Source organism: Glycine soja, chromosome 5 (assembly GCF_004193775.1).
Source record: "Glycine soja cultivar W05 chromosome 5, ASM419377v2, whole genome shotgun sequence".
In the NCBI taxonomy this organism is placed as follows: domain Eukaryota; kingdom Viridiplantae; phylum Streptophyta; class Magnoliopsida; order Fabales; family Fabaceae; genus Glycine; species Glycine soja.
The window spans coordinates 40,882,200-40,896,407 of record NC_041006.1 but is presented as its reverse complement, the minus strand read 5'-3'; the positions used below and the strand labels follow the sequence as shown (position 1 = coordinate 40,896,407).

Sequence of the window (14,208 nt, the reverse complement as noted above, 5' to 3'; positions counted from 1 at the left end):
TTACCAGAATTTTTAATTAAAAAAACAAGAAAAAAAAAGGTAATGATAGGAACACCGTCGGTTACCCACTATTAAAATGTGATCTTATTTTATGACGAAACGTGTGCCAATTATAGCCGACGATTTTTCCAACGTGGACCGTTTCTTCTTCAATGTTCGATACCGTGCATTCTCTCTCTCTCTTCTTTACCCAACCTTCGTTCCTGATTTATAAACCACAATTTCGTCTTAAAAAATCAGAACAAAAATAAAATAAAAAGGAAACGTATAGAAAAAGCTTTTCCAAGAATTGGCAAAAAGAGAAGAAGGGAGAGAGATTCATGTTCATATTTTCCCCTTCGTGCCCGTCAAGTTTCTGATTCTCTTTTTCAATTCCTTTCTCTTTCAGGTTTGTTCTTCTTCATTCACCTTTCTCTTTCCAACGTTTCTACTATTTTCTTTTTCTCCCTCGCTTTTTGGCGTTCACTTTCTATATTCTGTTATACGCATTTTATTTATTATTTTGTTAGCTATTTTTGCGATTCGAGTAATTGGTATGCTTGTGTTTTCATGAAGGTGATTTTTTCTCCACGATAAAGTTGCGATTTCGCCGGTGTCGTTTTGCCGCAAGATGGTGTCGTTTTCGGGAATATAAAATCAGGGTTGAAGTTCTTTCTTCAGCATTGAATCTTTGGTTACATAGGTTGGTTTCTTTAGAACTCGATTCAATTTCAAATAATTGGTCCTCCCTTTTTGTGGAACTCAATTCTATTAGGTTAGTGGAAAGAGAAAAAAAAACATGGTTGAATCAATTGCTGCAACTTCACTCCTTGGCCACCGTCCAATTTGTGGTGGAAATTTAACCAGGGATGTATCTGTTAAACGCAAATCTTTGAATACTGTTCGGTTCCCAACAACTGAGTTTCTCGGTGGTGGAAGGATTGTGGTTTCTCTGGCTTTGCCTAAATCTGATAAGCAAGATAGGTTTGTGTTTTCATCAATTAAGGCCTTGGCTGTGGAGTTAACAAGAGAAGCACATGCTTATAGGGAAGAGAAATTGCCCAACAGGGATACCAAGATTGATCGTGGATTTGATCAAAGGCCTGATTCGTGGCCTCCTGCGAATAGGGCAGATAAACCGTCGCTTCGGAATCCACTACTCCGTCATGAGAGGATGGGATGTGGTTGGTTGGGTGCTATATTTGAGTGGGAGGGTGTTCTAATTGAAGACAACCCTGATTTAGAGAAGCAGGCTTGGCTGGCACTCTCTCAGGAAGAAGGCAAACCCTCTCCTCCTGCTTTTATCCTCAAGAGAATAGAGGGCATGAAGAATGAACAGGCGATTTCAGAAGTGCTGTGTTGGTCTAGGGATCCGGCACAGTTGAGAAGAATGGCTAATAGAAAGGAAGAAATCTACCAATCTTTGCAGGGTGGGATATATAGGTTCTTGTCTGGATCCAAGGAGTTTGTTAGTGTTTTGATGCATTATAAGATACCAATGGCATTGGTTTCCACGCGGCCTAGGAAGGCTCTTGAGTCTGCTATAGGGGAGATTGGGATTGAGGACACTTTCAGTGTTATTGTAGCAGCAGAGGATGTTCATAGGGGAAAGCCTGATCCAGAAATGTTTGTGTATGCTGCACAGCTTTTGAACTTCATACCTGAGAGGTGCATTGTGTTTGGTAACTCCAATCTAACAGTGGAGGCTGCACATGAAGCGCGGATGAAGTGTGTGGCTGTTGCTAGCAAGCATCCTGTATATGAGCTTGGGGCTGCAGACTTGGTTGTCAGGCGCCTAGATGAGCTTTCAGTGGTTGATTTGAAGAATCTTGCAGACATTGAAATGACTGAATTTGGGTCTGTGGAGCCTGAGATGGAGCTGGAGGTGGAAAAAGATTATGGCTCATCATCAGTTGATGACAATTTCTGGTAAATCCTATAATGTACAGTTGATTGAACCTCATCTGATTGTTGATGATATTAGTTACAGGTTAGTTACTTGTGTATATGGTAATCAGAATAAATGGGGGGAAAAAATGATAAGTGGTATGCATTGAACATTGATGTTACTACTAATGCATTTTCTGTTCATATACATTCACGAATTTTTAGATTTGATTTACTGGTGTTTCCATCCATAAAATAGAATACAAATTACCTCATGAAGTTTAGGTCATTTCTACGATTGATCCTTGAAGTTTATCTTGTGACATAGCATCCCCTAACCCTAAATCTTGGAAAATCATGGAAGTTGAAACCTTCAAGTAAGATTTTATCTTAATGAGCACAATTGAGACGTTATATCTAAAATTGAGTAATTTGTACCTCACAAGTGACTTAATTTTAAACTATTCTTCCTCTGTTGGAATTTATAAGGATGACCGCTGTGTTTGTGGGGTATTAAAGTATAGTAAGCCCAAAATGTTAATCATAATAAGGAGATAAATATTAATCATAATGCAAATTTTTTGGAGAGGGAGGATTGAGATTGTTGCCTCGGTTTTGCATAGAGCTGTGGCTGTATTCGCTGTTCAGTGTATATACACTATATACATCCCTCACTTTTCAAATGGTTATATTATATGTGAAGTTTATTTTGATAATATTGTTTACTTGTAAGTTATCCCCTTGCCATTTTTAAAGTTGCGGTTGGTGTGTTATTTTATCTAAGGAACTGGGTACTTGCAGGGGGGCACTTTTATTTTGGTCTGGGGCTTAACTAGCTTTGTTTTAGTTGAGTTATTTGTGAAAGAAGTTACAGTGAATGTATTTGGTTCAGTTTATTTAAAAAATAATAATTGTTTATTTTTACCTGCATTGTAACTTGTAAGAAAGCTTTTTTAAAAAAATTATGAGTATCTGATAGCTGATATGAATGTATTAAAAAAAATACTCTTGTACTTGAAGTTGCTTTCAGAAGAACCTTTGGAACGGTTGCATATCCATCGTGCTTTTGGGGGTGCTGGTGGGGGTTGTAAAGGTTTCTATTTTAATAGCATAATTAGATTAAGTTCATCTTCAAGTTATGTGTATTAAATAACATATGTTGAGAGATTCATGCCTTAAATAAATTTCAATATTTGTTCTGCTTCTTAAAAGCAGATATATGGATTGACCCCACTCAATCTCCCCCCATTCGAAGTCATTAAACGCTGCAATGGCTTGAAGACTAATGATTTTAACTTTTTTGAACAAAAATATACTAAAAAGTAAAGAAATAACATATGGGTATAATTAATTGTCTATTTAAGGAAAAATATTTTTAATCAATTTTTATTTGTGAAAATTAAAGACAATTTTAATGTGAGAAAGTTTATAATAATTTATCCAGCTTATTCAATTAAGTTAGATTTTTTTTTTTTACTTTCTCATAGTTTACATTTTAACCTAAAATATTTTTCTTTAATTTATTTTCTAAACCAAATAGTGTAAGAATACACCCACCTTTAATTTAAAGGTGATTAAATATACAAGATACTTAAAGTATATTAACGATAAATTTATTTTTACAATTTTACTTGTTCACTTTTTTTTTACAGTTAGATATTTATTCACTTAAAAAAACAAACAAATTCATCCCATTAGAAATTCAAACACACTGCTACAAACTTTCTGAACTCTAACAACGAATGCAGCACAAACCAAAATAAGTTATCTATTTGTAAGATTTAATTAGGAAAAAAGATCATGAATTCATGATGACCTATAAACTTATGTGACGAGAATTCTAAAATCTCGCTATATATCATAGCTCTAATTATCTGATCATCATTGTAGAGCTTCGAAACATCTCACCCAGTGGTGGACCTACATTACTTTGAGGGTGTACACTTGCATCCCTTCATTTTTTAAAATTTACTAAATTTGTAAATAAAATCTTATATTTTATTTTATTTATATTTATATAATTGAACCCACTGAATTTATTTTTTATAATTTGCACCCACTGATTTAAGATCTTGGATCCGCCACTGATGTCAATGATATCACAAGTTATACTGTAGCGACTGCAACACCTTAATCACAATAGAACTAAATACTAAAATATAAAAATATATTTTTGAAAATCCAAAATCCTGTAGTAAGAGATAGAAAAAAGAAATGTATAAATTTTACAGATAAGTTTATACGACAAGAAAGGAAAGATACGCCAATAAAGATAAACAACAAATATTTGATTTTTATCATTAGTGTGAAGATTTTATTGATAAATAATTTATAATGTCCCTCGCAACACAATATGACATCCTCACTACTTTTTCAGGGAGCTTACGTAACACAACTCACGAGACACCAATAACATCGAACCTAGCTCAGTGCAGATTTTAGTCAACAAGATAGCGTTAAATCATTAATCATTGGTGACATTAGTACATTGAACATCCACGAAGCTTCCCAATTTAATCCCGAGCATAATAATTTTATTAAAGCATCACAACATTCTTTCATGGCAAGTTGGCAACCCAGTAATGAGGATTATTTCGTTTTGCACATAAAATCAAATTAAAATGTCCCAACTTTTGTGTACGTGTGTGCATACGTAACAAGCCATTCTTATTTATTGCTGATCTTGAGACGACACCTCGGAATATGACCTTCTAAAAATTGATTTGGACACAAACATGAATATTTAAACAGAGGAGTTGATAGTGATAATATATGATAAAGTTGTTGGATGATCCGAGTGAGATTGTTCCAATTTAATCAGATATTTTAGATTTAAGTTTTGAATTTGTAATTGCATTAAATATTTAATTTTTTTAACTATTTATAATAATTTTATTTAACTTGAATATGATTGATTCCTGTAAATGATATATGTGATTTAGAAAAAAAAATCGATAAAGTTGCGTCTTAGGCTGCTGAGTGAAATTCGCCCGTGGGTCACAAATACCGTTTCTGGGAAGAAGATGACAATTTGTAAAAATAAGAATGCAAATGAGTTGAAAACGCAACCCCAAAAAACACTGTAAGTGACATGCTTGATCTCCTTTGAGACTTGAAAATCAATAGAAAATAACTTATAAATATTGATCTTTTACTTCCAAAACAACCTAACCGTGTTCTAGGGGAGAACAAATATTTTCGACAGTTTGAATGTAGAAAGGGAAAGATATTTTGTTTAATCGTGAGAATAATAATAATGACGCACCTTCCGTTTTTTTCTTTCCATCCTGAGGGGATCCATTTCCTAGTTAAGAGAGATTGTGCTTCACTACTTTATTATCTCATCATTATACCACGTTGAAGCCTCGTGACCCTTTAGCTCACTTATAAGAATTTGGAATCAACTTTATGACTATATAATAATATAACAACAACCCACTCATAATAGTAACCGTGTTTTGTTGTCTAAATTTATGCTCATCACTCGTGGGCCTTTAGCTCACTCATTTTGCAGAAGAACCACCCTCAACCTCTCACAATTCCCGCCCTCTACAACCTAGTAAAAAAAGTTAATTACCAATAAAAAAATTACACAAAAGGTAGGTGACGTATGGAGTGAATTATAAACATAAATGATAATAACTTATGTCTTTTAAAAAAATAATTTAAAATTTTAGTTTTAAATATAAAATAAATCCTGCTATATGATATTTATCTTACCTGTACTCGTGATTTTTGATGAAGTTAATCACTTTTTCCAACAATGAATAATGAATATTTACATACCAATATTGTGGACTTATGGTTAGAAAAAAAGACGTGTGAAGTCACGAGCTCAAAATATACTACTCCATGGTACTAGATACGAGTAATATGGTAATGGTAATAGTAATTAACAGTATAAGTATAGAATGAGAAATTGCGTTCTGCGTGTTGTTCCTTGGTAATCGTGAGTGGTACTATTCCCGAATAGCAGCAAGCAAGGCAAGGCGTGTGTCCGAGCAGAGCAGGAGTGAAGGAGAAAAGGACCCTTGTCCGTCCAGTCCTTATTCTCTTTTCTCCTCCCTCCCTCACGCAACCGCCAATTCCTGAACCCTAAGGTGAATTCTCTCTCTCCTATGTCCCAATCACACTTCGCTCTTCGTTAATTTCTAACATTTCTCTGCGTTCTGAAGCTAGCGCCATGGCTGTCGTTTCGCGAAGTGCGACGACCTATACGCGCCACTACTTAATACGACACGAGTTTGATAGGAAAACGAAAACCTGCGTTGCCAATAATAGTTTGTGTTACTCTGCTAAGAAGGCTCCTCCACCGCAGAGGATTGTTGGTGGCCGTAGAGTGATTGTTGCTGCGAGCCCTCCCACCGAAGACGCTGTAGTTGCCACTGACCCTCTCACGAAGCAGGATCTCGTCGATTATCTTGCCTCCGGTTGCAAGCCCAAGGATAAATGGAGGTTCCGTTTTTTTTTTTTTTTTTATGTTTCTTCTTCTTTTTTATTTTTGTTACTTATAATCATTCTTTTATCGTGCTTTTCTGGTTAGGTTTCTTGAAGCTTTAAGATTCCAACTGCCTCTTAATTACTTCATTTATTCGCGTGGTCTTGCAGAATAGGTACTGAACATGAGAAGTTTGGTTTTGAGATTGGAAGCTTGCGTCCTATGAAGTATGACCAAATAGCAGAATTGCTGAATGGCATTGCTGAGAGGTTTGACTGGGATAAAGTAATGGAAGGTGATAAAATTATTGGACTCAAACAGGTAAGCCTGACATTTGCATCAACAACATGTCTAATATTTTCTTCCAGTTTAATTCATTTGTTAAAATTGCAACGTTATGTGAACCAGGGGAAGCAGAGCATATCATTGGAGCCTGGTGGTCAGTTTGAACTTAGTGGAGCTCCTCTTGAAACCTTGCATCAGACTTGTGCTGAAGTTAATTCCCACCTTTATCAGGTACTTGTTTCGCTGATGCATAAACCATTTTTTCTTTTTTGCCATTGGAGTGATTTGAAATTTTTTACGCGATCATATTTTCTACAGATGAATATGTATAATCATTATCGGTGTTGTCATTTAACTGGGCCTGTTAGGGTAAGTTTCTTTAGAAACACTTCTAACAGAAGAAAATAATGAAATGAACTCTCCATTAGCTAATTTGTAGAAGAGCTCTCGTATAACTTCTCTAAAAGATGAGAGGATATCTCCATATTAGCTGACTGTTAGCTAATGGAGAGTTCATTTTAGCTTATGAAGAAGCTTATTTCATTTTTTTCTTCTCCTACAAGTGCATCTAGAAAAGCTTACCCAAACAAGCCCCTTATCTTTGAATGTTAGACGTAATAGATAGCAAAATTTAGTACTAGTTTGTTGTGTTTGATGTTTCTGTTATCTGACAAGTGACCTTATGACCTTTAAATCGGTAATTATTTCCATATAATCGTGTTTATAGGTTAAAGCTGTTGCTGAGGAAATGGGAATTGGATTTTTGGGGATTGGTTTCCAGCCAAAGTGGGGAATCAAAGACATACCTATAATGCCAAAGGTAGTTTTTTCTCTCTTCTCGTCTTTCAAGTTCTTGAACTGCTGAACACTTACTGATGTCTCAGCTTGAAAATCTTGCTCATATGTCACTTTCTGACTGCATCAGTTATAACTTGGTCAATCCTTTAAAGGGATGACACCATCCGTTACTTTTCATGAATTCGACTGGGCTTCCTGATTTCAGGATTAGATAGCTGTCAAATTTCACTGCCATACCTATTCACTAACTATCATAGATTCATAGTCGTTAAATGGCAGTTATGGTGGGGCCTTAAAGGAATAGTGTGGCAGTTTTGATGCCCACTGCCACTTGCCTCCTGCTTTGTGGCGCTTTCTGCTATTTCATGTTTTGTGGCTGTCATGTCGGATGTGGTCTTTTTTTTTTAATTAAATTGTTTTTTATAGTCTCAAATAAGGTTTTTAAAACCTTTCTTCACTCTTCCACGTGTTATCTTTTCCCATTCTCTCCTGGGCTGATTGAAGCTCATCTTCCCTCGCCACCGCTGGCCCGCAGTTCCAACTCTAGTGACCCAAACTATGGCAACCACCGTGATTAAATCTCTTATTTCCTGTCTTTTTTTCATCTCTAATCTATTTTTCTAGTTTTTTTTTCCTGTTTTTTTATCAGTTCTTGTCACCATCTTTTTTCCCTTCGTTTTTTGTTTTTCTTGTTTTTTCTTTTTATTTGTTTCATTTTTTGTCACCATTTTTTTTCTATTTTTCTTGATCTCTTTTTCCTCCCTTCTCACTTCTAGGACATTTTTAGTTGTGTGGCTTTTATCTTTCTCATTAGTGTTGCTACGGGATTTTAATTCATCTGCCATGTTTAAGCTATTTGCCCACAATGCAATCTGCCATATTGTATGGTGGATTTTTGGTTTTTGCCATGGACTGCCATCTGCAATGAATTACACTATTAACTATATTGACTAGAGATTATTGCAACAACCTTTCTTCTGTTGGACTTGAGTCCAGGCGTGAATGACATGGGGAATTTGGATATTTGGTCTACAAAATTCTCCACAAGGATTGGTAGCTTAATTTCTTATTGAATGAACAGATATCCTTCTTTTAGGTTGCTTTTAAGGAGTCAATGGGTTGGTGGATTTTTCAATTTATACTAGTACAGACTTTTTTCCTCTATGCTAAGTCACATTGTGTGAAATGCATTAAATGTGCCATCTTTATCTGCTTATTATACTATAGTTGCTTTCAACTGAAAATTACAAATTTCTGCTTTTTCTATTGCTATCGATGTACATACTTGTGGTTATGTATTTGACTTACATTTAAACCATTAGTATTTCTACACCAGAAATATGGTTATACCAGAGGTCATTGCTCCATTTCATAATAAGTGATAAACTTTGTTTTTCAATGTTCTATCAATGGTCTCTGTTTGTGGGTTTTTTCTTCTTTTTCTTTTTTATTAAGCTATGTAGCAAGTTATGCCTGGGGAGTTCTGTCAGCAGGCCCTATTCTTTGTAGTAATTGAACAATGACAGTTCTTTCTTGACCTTTAGTGGTGCAATTACCTGCTTTCTGACTATATGTGTTGTTGCACAGGGAAGATACGACATCATGAGGAACTACATGCCTAAAGTTGGCTCTCTTGGGCTTGACATGATGTTCAGGACATGCACTGTGCAGGTGAGATGGGTGATGATTTGCGAGCTGATTTTTAACAAAGCCATTCTAATTTGAACATGGTGAAAAGAGTATATTGTTGACACAATATTATAATCAGCTCTCATACTGGATAGTAATATATTTTATCTTAACTTCTATAGGTCAATCTGGACTTTAGTTCTGAAGCTGACATGATCAAGAAATTTCGTGCAGGCCTTGCTTTGCAGCCGGTAAGAAACGCTACCATTTCCTTTTAAATTGTTTTTATTAGGGAATTTGTTCAGTGCTGTGTGATGTAGTCAGTGTTATCTTTATGACAGATAGCAACGGCTCTTTTTGCAAATTCACCCTTTAAAGAGGGAAAGCCAAATGGTTTTGTCAGTATGAGAAGGTACATGGAAGTTCTAATGCAGTCATTTCCTTTCACACTTTGCATTGTTAAGGTGCCTTATCCACTTTTCATATGCTTGGAACAGCCATATTTGGACTGATACTGATAAGGACCGCACAGGCATGCTGCCTTTTGTTTTTGATGACTCTTTTGGGTAAGAGATTCTTCTGAATTATGAAGAATTAAGACTGAAGCTGTTGTTTCTAAGCCTTTTGACTCTAGGCTTCATTGTTTTCCTGTGAATTTAAAAGAAGCCATTAAAAGTAAAACTTTTCATCCTTTTTTCGATTCTGGAATCCTTCATATTGACTATCTAAAATATATGTATTTGGAAGTATACTCATTGAATGGCTAGGATATTTTAAACTTTTGACATTAAAGATCCCAATGCCATCAAGATAAGAGTTCGGATATTCATTTGCCAATTTCCCTAAACCTACTTTTGGGTGTGATGAAATTGTGGACCTCTGTTCTACTTATGTATGATAATATGAATTTTGCACATTTTTACCTCTGAAGTACCTTCGTATACGGTTGTACCATAATTCCATTACATTCACACCATCCAACTTATTTCTTGATTTTTGAAGTCTCCATGTTTGTCTTTTATTTGTTTATTTGTTTATTATGATTTTCTTCTTTGACCTCTTTAACTCATGATTTGAACTTAAAATTTGAAATTCAAGGTGTTAATAAACTGAATGATGTACTTAAATGGAGATTTTCAAACACTACTTGATAGTTGATATTTTATTTTGAATAAAAAGAACTACCCATGAAGACTTCATGGAGACTTAAGAATATGGAGAAAGAACTCAGTTAATATAGAATATAATTTGTTGTTTCACTGATGTTTGTTGAATTTAGAGGGGTAGATTTAGATTTAGAGGAAGATAGAACAGAATGTCTTAGAGAATTTAGAGAGAGAATGCTGTATTATTCAAGAAAACGTAGAGCACAGTTTCTGCAGATCATCTGTATATGTAGACTCTTTGATAGACCTTATGGAGACTATTTCCTAGGCTAGTATTAATTGAGTGCAACTCCGTAGACAACAAATGCATTTTATCATGTGATACGCGAACATACTATTTCCTAAGTGCATTAACTACTATTATTTCTAACAATGTCGTATTTATCGTTAGTAAGTGGCATTCTTGTGAAGTTAAAATTCACAAAAGTTCAATTGAAATAAAGATAATTATTGTACTGTGTCATCTTACATGATGAATTCCTTTCTTTTTTTTTACAATTTTATCAATGATATTTCATGCAATGACTTGGTTAATTGTTTTTCACTTTTTTTCTTCTAACTTTCTGATTGCAGGTTTGAGCAATATGTTGATTATGCTCTTGATGTTCCTATGTATTTTGTCTATCGGAAAAACAGATATATCGACTGCACTGGAAAGACCTTCAGGGTTCCCATCTATCTTTAATATTCTTGTAATTTAAGGATATCTATTCTAGCCCTGCCATTCTTTATTGTGAAACTTACTTTGCTTGACCACACTATACATGTAGTCTTGATTTGCTCAATGTAGAGAATTGGTTATTTTTTTATTGCAGGACTTTTTGGCTGGAAGACTTCCTTGTATTCCTGGTGAATTACCAACTCTCAATGATTGGGAAAATCACTTGACAACTATATTTCCTGAGGTTAGTTTCTATTGGTTTCACAATTTTAACTGGTATCTGTTGCTTTGCATTGGATTTGCAGCACTTTCCTTGTTGTGTTATTGTAAACCATTATTCTTTTCAGGTCAGGCTGAAGAGGTATTTGGAGATGAGAGGTGCTGATGGAGGGCCTTGGAGAAGATTGTGTGCTTTACCAGCATTTTGGGTGAGTGGCCTTTTTACTACTTCTGCATGATGTTTGTGGTTACTTAGCCTCTGACATTTGGATTGTTCACTGTATTATTTGTCAACATCAAAATGGTGTCATAGAGTATAAACACAGACATGTCGGAGTTGGGATTGTCACTTAGCATTTAGCTTATTCATGGAGGTGTTATATGTGCAACAATCTAATGTTTATTGTCTTAAAAAGCAAAAGGATTATTGTTTTGAATAATAATTTTTTTTGGAAGTTTTTTGTCATGCATTTTTATGTCATTCAACCTATTTATCTTTGCTTGCATGCTCTTCAATTAACATATGAACTGCTTCAATTTAGTAACAAGCTAATTGTAATTTTCCTGATTGTGTCAGGTAGGGTTATTGTACGATGAACTTTCTCTAAAAAGTGTTTTGGATATGACAGCTGATTGGACTCCAGAAGAAAGACAAATGTTAAGGAATAAGGTGGAATCCTTAATAACACTATTTTCATTTCTGTTGCTATTATTCAACCCAGATGCATGAAGTCCCCTCATGTAAAATTGCTTTGGGCCGGAAGCATGGACTAAGCACAAGGTTGCTACCATGTGGTGAAATATAAATAGAAGAAGGGGATAAGTGAGGACCGAAATCTTGTCTTGATCATTTAATCAAAGAGGCCTTAAATCCTTGTCAGCATATTTAAGTTAGGTGCAAACCTGAAAGAAGAATAAAAGGGAGCTGTTTAAGTTTTTACATGTTCTATTATTAAGTTCTTGAATTTTAGAGGGGCCTAACTATCACTCGGAACCTGGAAGAGAAAGTATTCATTCTCTGTTTTAAGTCACACACACACACAAAAAAAATAAAAAATGAAGATGCATTTTTATACACATACTGGGATTTAAGCCTAGAGATTGTCTTATTTCTTCATGAGGATTGATATGTGTCATAACCCCAGGGATCGGAAGTTGATTTTTTACTATTTGATAGTTTATATTTCAGCAACGGTCATTATTCATACCAGATGTCTATACTAACCATTAGTCTATGGCAGGTTCCTGTAACTGGTCTGAAGACACCATTCCGAGACGGTTTGCTGAAGCATGTTGCTGAAGATGTTCTAAAGTTGGCAAAGGTAAAAGGTGTCATTATTTTTGTTATTGCTGTTATTTTCGATGTTGCTAAGGGCATTGGGATGCATCCACAGGATGGCTTGGAGAGAAGAGGCTTCAAGGAATCGGGATTTTTGAATGAGGTTGCCGAGGTGGTTAGAACAGGTAATGGATTTATAGGTCATATTCTCTCATTAATGATGCATCTCCCACAACCTTTTCATGCTTCCAGTGCCCTACTTCGTTTCATTCCCTTACTCATTTCAATTAGATTCAAACATTCATAATCTTTATCTCCTTGCACTTGACTTTAGCAATAGATTGTTCAATGCACCAAACAAATGTTCTGCTCTCTGATTGAACATTCTTACGGTCTAGTTAAAGTCTTTGCTCCTATTATTTGGGGTTGGGTACGCTAGCTCTTTTAGTGATTATATGAAGCAGACACTTTAAAAAAGAGTCTTATCTATTTTTGAACATAAAAAATTCTCCTGTTTCTGCATCTTATTGAAATGAAACTACCTGAAATATTCTGTTTTTCATTTTTTTTTTCATTTGATCGAAGCCTTTTTTTTCTTTCCATACCGTGATGAGTTTTTTTAACATTTTAACTTTGACATGTTAATTGATTTTAGTTTGTAATTGTATAAATAATGTTGACATTGATTAATAGGAGTTTTTGTAGTTGATTTGCTGGTCCAAATTATCTTTTGGTCCTTTATCTTTTACATTGTCATCTAGAATTGGAGTATTAAAACTTGTTCATTTTTATGCCAAATTATCAATTGCTTTTTCTTAAGAGACCCGAGTTTTATACCCATACATCTTGAAATGAATTTTTTTTACTATGCCGTGCTCTCATTTATGCGCCCTTCATCATGCTTTTTTGTGGTTTGCATGAAAGGTTCTCTCTGTTCTGCTTTGTTTTTTACTAATGGTCTTTGTGGTGGCAGGTGTCACTCCAGCTGAGAGGCTTTTGGAATTGTATCATGGAAAGTGGGAGCAATCCGTAGATCATGTGTTTGAGGAATTGCTTTATTAAGGTAGTATTGTCTTTCAAATGTCTGTGGAAGATTGTGTAATCCTTTGGTTATAGTTCTGGTTGTCTCTCATTTGAGCTTCATTTAGATATAGGAAATAATATAAATGTAATTTTTGCCTTGAGGCTTCTCATATACCTTTCTTGGAAAACATGATCTGATCAAGCTGACATTCAATGTCACAAATTTGAAAATCCATCAATATAATCTTTTTAATAAGAGTGTCAATAGATTAAATGTTTGTGGTAGGCACTAGGCGCAAATGTTGCTTGAATAAACACTTATTTTTCTTTATTTCTAGACTCGGACTCATTCAGTCACTAGTTTTATTTTTATAATTATTTTTGTACTCTTAGTACTATTTTACGGTATTGTTCGATTTTTCACTAACCTATGCTCCATTTTGAAAGATATATCTTAACCAACCAAAATGCTCACCTTATTTGTTGTAACAAGTGATTACAAATCAGCTGGCATCTGATAGGTCATTTGATATTTCAGCTTTATTGCATGCTCTTGCAAAAGTAGTTCTTACTTCCAAATCAAAACATCTATCATGAACAATAGTTTAGCATGGAACAGAATACGTAATACCCTTGTGAGCTTCTGAAATGTACCTTGAGAGTGAACGTGAATATCTTAAAAGTACAGCTAGTTGGAGAATGGGGAGACTAGGTAGTGAGGTGGGTGATTGCTGTGGATAGAACATTCTATCTGTCATCGGAAACCTGATTCTATTAAATTTGAATTGATGGGCTACCTTATTTCCTCCAATTACTTGAAAACTATATATTCAAGAGCATAACT

General features: G+C 34.8%; 2 protein-coding genes across 3 annotated transcripts; both read left to right on the top strand.

Annotated features, from left to right (window-relative positions):
• Positions 1-234: 234 nt before the first annotated feature.
• On the top strand, positions 235-2,155 carry LOC114413374 (5-amino-6-(5-phospho-D-ribitylamino)uracil phosphatase, chloroplastic-like). The gene is made up of 2 exons (XM_028377733.1): positions 235-388; positions 556-2,155. Exon 2 carries the CDS (start codon positions 779-781, stop codon positions 1,910-1,912), a length of 1,134 nt encoding a protein of 377 aa, XP_028233534.1. The 5' UTR covers positions 235-388; positions 556-778; the 3' UTR covers positions 1,913-2,155.
• A 3,592-nt stretch (positions 2,156-5,747) lies between these two features.
• LOC114413373 (glutamate--cysteine ligase, chloroplastic) lies at positions 5,748-13,631 on the top strand. Of its 2 annotated transcripts, none has more exons than XM_028377732.1 (16): positions 5,748-5,966; positions 6,046-6,321; positions 6,475-6,625; positions 6,713-6,820; positions 7,317-7,409; positions 8,975-9,058; positions 9,199-9,267; positions 9,358-9,428; positions 9,514-9,582; positions 10,756-10,849; positions 10,998-11,087; positions 11,191-11,271; positions 11,640-11,732; positions 12,304-12,384; positions 12,457-12,526; positions 13,315-13,631. In XM_028377732.1, the coding sequence occupies exons 2-16, from the start codon at positions 6,050-6,052 to the stop codon at positions 13,401-13,403; spliced, it is 1,515 nt and encodes a 504-aa protein (XP_028233533.1). In that variant the 5' UTR covers positions 5,748-5,966; positions 6,046-6,049; the 3' UTR covers positions 13,404-13,631. The 2 variants fall into 2 exon arrangements, with proteins under 2 accessions (XP_028233533.1, XP_028233532.1); XM_028377731.1 differs by having other exon boundaries at positions 5,749-5,966; positions 6,042-6,321.
• The last annotated feature ends 577 nt before the right edge of the window (positions 13,632-14,208 follow it).